General features: G+C 30.4%; 1 protein-coding gene across 1 annotated transcript; it reads left to right on the top strand.

Moving 5' to 3' along the window:
• Positions 1-1,018: 1,018 nt before the first annotated feature.
• On the top strand, positions 1,019-1,525 carry LOC130933910 (uncharacterized). The gene has a single exon (XM_057863511.1). It carries the CDS (start codon positions 1,019-1,021, stop codon positions 1,523-1,525), a length of 507 nt encoding a protein of 168 aa, XP_057719494.1.
• Positions 1,526-6,186: the final 4,661 nt, after the last annotated feature.

Here is a 6,186-nt window from a genome sequence, read left to right as displayed (position 1 = left end):
ACTTATTTGCTATGGAACTTCAATCAATACAGGTTCAAATGCTTTCATTGAAAACGGCTTCAGGAATTGGAAGAAGGTAAATAGTGAAAAAGATTGTCCTCTTTTGAATCACATTGGCAAAGGCCCCAATTCGTTCCATCATAGGGCAACGAAATCATGTGATGATTTGATGAAACAATCACAACATGTTGATACACTTATGAAATGACAAACATCAGAGGAAATTGAGAATAATCAACGTAGACTTGGAGCATCTATTGATTGTATTAGATGGTTGACTTTTCAAGATTGCGCTTATAGAGGCCATGATGAAAGCTCGAGTTCAGATAATCGAGGTAACTTTATTGAATTGTTAAAGTTTTTGGGTTCTTATAATAGTAGTGTTCAGAAGCTTGTTTTGGAAAATGCTCCTAGATTTGCTAAATATACTTCAAGTGATGTTCAAAAATAAATTCTACATGTTCTTGCTACAATGGTAAGAAACTCAATTAGAAAGGATATTGGAGATGCCAAATTTTATATTATCATTGATGAAGCTCGTGATGAATCTAAAAAAGAGCAAATGGCTATTGTTTTGAGATTTGTTGATGTGGATGGTTTTGTTCGTGAACGCTTCTTTGATCTTGTACATGTTAGTGATACTAGTGCCTTGACATTGAAAAAAGAGTTGGTGTTTGTGCTTTCTAGTTATAATCTCTAAATTGAAAATATTCGAGGTCAGGGGTATGATGGTGCTAGCAATATGAGAGGGGAATGGAATGGTTTACAAGCTTTATTTCTCAATGATTGCCGACAAGCATATTATGTCCATTGTTTTGCTCATAGATTGCAGTTAGCACTAGTAGCTACTTCAAGGGAAGTACTTCAAATTCATGAGTTTTTCACACAATTGACTGCTATTGTCAATATTGTTGGTGCATCTTGCAAATGACATGATCAACTACAAGAAGCTCAAGAAATTGAAAATGCAAAATTGGTTGCCAATGATGAGCTAAAAACAGGTCAAGGTGCAAATCAAATGGGCACTTTACAAAGAGCTGGAGATACAAGATGGAGTTCTCACTTTCATTCTGTTTGTAGCTTGATAAGAATGTTTTCAGCTACTCAAACCGTTCTTAATAACATTATTGATGATGGTACAACTTCTGTTCAAAGAGGTGAGGCTTATGGTGTCAACAAAGTGCTATCCTCGTTTGAATTTATTTTTTCGTTATATTTGATGAAGGAAATTATGATGATTACTAATATTTTGTGCCAAGCATTACAACAAAAATCTCAAGATATTTTGAATGCAATGCATGTTGTTTCCACATCAAAACTACTTCTTCAAAAATTGAGGGATAATGGTTGGTGCAATTTACTTGAGATTGTTAAGAAGTTTTGTGAGAAACATGAAATTGACATCCCTGATATGAGTACACAATACACGGTTGGAAGAGGTCGATCTCGTCAACCAAAGATAACAATCGAGCATCATTATCGAGTTGATGTGTTTTTGGCAGCAATTAACTCTCAAATTCAATAGTTAAATAGTAGATTCAATGAGAAAACCATGGAGCTTTTGACTTTAAGTACTGCTTTGGACCCTAAAGACAATTTTAAATTGTTTAATATTCAGAATATATGCAAGTTAGCTGAAAAGTTTTATCCTTCAGATTTTTCTGATCATGAAATGATTCTCTTGAATGCTCAATTGCAACATTATGCATTTGATATACCGAATCATCTAAAAGATGTTGGGATACTTTCTGAGTTATGTCAAAGATTGAAGGAAACAGAAAAATCAAGAACTTATCATGTGGTTGATAGACTGATTTGCAATGTTTTGACTCTTCCAGTATCTACAACAACAACAGAAAGAGCTTTCTCGGTAATGAAAATTGTTAAAATAAGACTTCGAAGTAAAATGGCAGACGAATTTCTTGCAAATAATTTAGTCATTTACATTGAGAAAGAAATTGCAGCTACTTTCAGTACAGATTCAATAATAGATGACTTTGAATCAAGGGAAAAATGTCGAGCTCAATTGTCTATGTAAGTTGTAAATTTTAATTTATTTCAGTTCTAATAATATTGTTACTAATTTTTTTATTGCATAAGTTATGGTTGTGATTTAAATTATTTATATGAAGGTTGAAGTATAATACATTTTTTTAATAATTTTGCAGGAAACGTCTAAAAAAGAATTGAATAGTATTTGAAAATTCTAAAAACAAGTATGTAACAACTTATATTTACAATATTTAAAATTAGTTTTGAGATATTTGTGTTTAATTATTTTAATATATAATATGTTCAGTTATCTTATAAAAAGTAATTTTTAAGTTTTAGTTGTTATTTTTAATTAAAATTATATATAGAGTTACTTTTAACTTTTTTTGTTAAAATAAAAAGCTAAAAAGAATATTGGCCCCCCTAGTAAATATTGTTTAGCTTCACCCCTGTGTATCAAGATATGTAAGTAACAAATTCTCAATTGTTGTAATTGAGTAAACATTTGTTCCACTTATTTTATATAGGTAAATTGCCCTATAATAGATTAAAGGTTGTTACTACTGTGTAGAATACATATTTATCTACATGTGTAGAAAGATACTTGTCGAAATGTGAATGTGTTGTGGGACTTCCCGTGCGAAATTTAAGGATGGTAATATTACTCGAACCTGTGGGTACTCACCCCGCTCCAGACAGGATTTTAGCAAGATGGGATCTTGGGTGGGGTAGGGCAGGTTGGATTTAGGTAATACCCGTCGCGGTATATATATATATATATATATATATATATATATATATATATATATATATATATATGTAAAAGAATTAGTAAAATAATTAATAATATTGTATCATATTTAAGTTTTTATTTTAATTTATGTTATGTATGTAATGATGATTATATAAATTTTAAAATTTAATTTTATTTGTTAGATTTTAATAATACAGGGATGGGTATTGCGGAGGTTAGAATTTAATCTTTTACTATCCGTGAGTAGAAGTGAGACAAATTTTAAACAAATTTTTGTAGAACGAGACGAGATTGAATAGGATAAAAATTGGCCCTTATCCACCCCATTGCCACCTATAATTCAATTGAGAAAACATACATTTGATGATGTAAACCTCAAAAATGGAACCAATGCAACTAAGACTGTAGAGGACACTGGTTTTTATGGTAAAAAGGTTAGTGATCGCTTATGACTTAGAGCCCGTTTGGAAAGTAGCAGAAGCTACTTTTTTTTTTTTACTTTTGAATTATAAAAAGTCACAGTACATGTGTTTAGCACTATTTTAAAAAGAATTTTTAACTTCCCGAAAAGTTAATTCATAACTTTCTGAAGAAGTAGAAATATACGACTTCTTCTCCTCGATAAGTCATTCTATCATTTTTGTAAAAAAAATGACCTCCAAACAAAAAAATCTACTTTCATTCTTGGCTTTGTAAAAAAATACTAGAAATACTGGCCCTTACCACCATTTTCACCCAAGGTTTGATCTATTAAAAGCATTGACCTTCCACCATCATTTTCACGTAATGATTTATCTACTGAAAATATTGACCCTCCACCACCATTTTAAAATAATGTTCCATCTGAACCACTTATTGCATATATTCCTTCCATTTTTTTATCATTTTACCACTCTATTTTTATTATTAAATTTGTATTTAACATTGTGTGTGGTATAAAATATCAGTTTTAATTTTATTTTTTTCCTTATGTGATTTTATTTTTATATAGCTGCTATTATTTTTATAGTTAGTTATAGCAAGTTCTTGACCTCAATAAAAGAGGAGGGAATTCTAATAGAAGTAAAAAATATATATATATAAAACAGCAACAAAATATACATTGACACACATTTCACATTTATTTTTTATTTTTATCTACCATATCATACACAATAAAACAGCAAATACTAACTACACAATAATTTCTTTGGCATTGCCATCAAGATTATTGTGAATTAAAATTTTATTACTATTTACCACATACAAGAACACCGTTATGGGTGAAGATGAAGTAGAAGAACCAGTTTCTACCTAAAAAATGGAACTAATAAGAGAGCAAATAAAGAATTAATTGCCTAAACAATTGTAATCTTAGTGATTAGGTTATAGAAAATCAACATTCAATATTGAAAAGTATTTGTTATCATCGTTGTTTTAACATCCATTTTTTGTGAAAAAAATTGTATTTTTTAAGTTATTTATCCAAACGCTATAACTTTAAAATAAGTACTTCTATAAGTAAAGAACCAAACACAAAATAACTTATTTATAAGGTGCTATTAATAAAAGTCCTTATACTTAAAGCTCTTTTTCTAAAAGAGCTTATTTAAATTGTTTACCTAAATTGGGCCTTAAGTTGAGGATGATTAATTATAAAATTATGATTATTTAAATATAATTTTTCATTACATGTGGCCTAGGTGATGTACTTCTTTGTTTGGATTATTTGAGTTTGATAACGATGTTGGATCTTATTTATGTTAAACTCATGTCAAGTAGTTTGAAGATGGCAAAGGATTAGATAGTCCCAAAACGTTTGGACCATTACATGGTCCCATAACAAAATATGTTTTTTTAGTTTTTTAATAACTGCTAAATAATCATTTTCTAATTTTAATTACAAATTAACCTTATATATTTTATTTAATTATAAAAACTATTTTTTATTTTATAAATTATTATTTTGTCATTCATCTATTATGTTTATTAACAATCAAAAACAAAAACAATAACGAATTAGATCTTCGATTGATCGTAATAACTATTTAGCAATCCTAATCGATTAAAAGTTTATCTTTGATCCGTTACATCCCTTGAGTGTTGTGAAATCGTGTTTCAGAGAGAATCAATCGATTGGATTAACAAAACAATCGATTAAATTTCAGGTTTTTCATAACTCAATCGATTGGATTGGACTTCAGGTCATCACAAAACAATTGTTTGAAATTGCAAAGCAGTATGGTTTTTGCAAAAATCAATCGATTGGTCATAGTACTCAATCGATTGAACAATGACTAGAATGTGGGTTTTTTTACAATTCATTCGATTGTTTATATTATCCAATCGGTTGAAAGCTTCAAAGCAACTTGAGGTCTCACAATTCAATCGATTGAAGTTTGTACATGACTAATGGTATATTCTATTTCAATCGATTGGTATGAGAATTCAATCGATTGGAATGTGATGTAAATAAGTTTTTTCTTCATTCAATCAATTGGTAAAATAATCCAATTGATTGAAATTTGAATTGCGCTATATATTAAATCTGGTAACCATGCGTATTCAGACTCTCTCCCCGTTTTAAAACATAACATCACCATTTCTGCACTTATCTTCTCTCTCTAAATCCAGAAAGTTTCTCTCTTCTTCTTCTCCAATCTCATCAACAACCACTCCAAACTACATACATATTATTATTTCTCATCCAAATCCTTACAAAATCCACTGAACCGTTATCCCCAAAATGGCCAGAACTAAGAACGCCAAAAGAGATAGGGTTGAGGGTGAAAGTTCTGCATCTACCAGACTAGTTGCTTCATCCCATTACATGGCAAGGTGGCTGCCGTTTCCGAGGTCATTGAACAACTATGTGGAGAAGTTCGAGTCAAGGTCCTCCCAGGTACATAACAGCCGAGTTCATTCATGATAAACATTATAATTTGGTCTGGAATGCTTTGCAAACACAACACTTGACTAATTTTGTACAAACTAAGGATGATTATTATCCGCACTTGGTTAGGGCTGTTTATAGTACTTTAAATTATATTGTTCCTAAAACTGATGAAGAGGATGAGGAAGTAATGCCGCTGATTGAGTTTGATTTAGGGTCACGGCATTATAGAGTTACTTTGAAACAATTAGCTTAACAATGAAATTTAGTTTATCATGGAAAAAAATTTACTGGAGGTATTGTGGTAGATGAAGAATGGGGTGAATATAATAGATTGGTTGGCTTGCAGAGTTTGCAGTATGAGAATCCACATATGGATGCTAGAGGTAATATAAGTTGCAGTTGTTTGGGTAATGGGCAGTGTATATTGATGTATTTGTTTTCATACATATTAATTCCAAGAAAACATAATCATGGAATCTTGTTTAATGAAGATATTCTAATGCTTTGGGCTATGGTGACTGGAAAGGAGATAAACTGGCCTTATTTTATGGTTCATCATATGCTT

This window comes from Arachis stenosperma, chromosome 6 (genome assembly GCF_014773155.1).
Source record: "Arachis stenosperma cultivar V10309 chromosome 6, arast.V10309.gnm1.PFL2, whole genome shotgun sequence".
Taxonomy (NCBI): domain Eukaryota; kingdom Viridiplantae; phylum Streptophyta; class Magnoliopsida; order Fabales; family Fabaceae; genus Arachis; species Arachis stenosperma.
The sequence above is the reverse complement of the archived record's forward strand: the minus strand, read 5'-3'. Positions and strand labels throughout refer to the sequence as shown.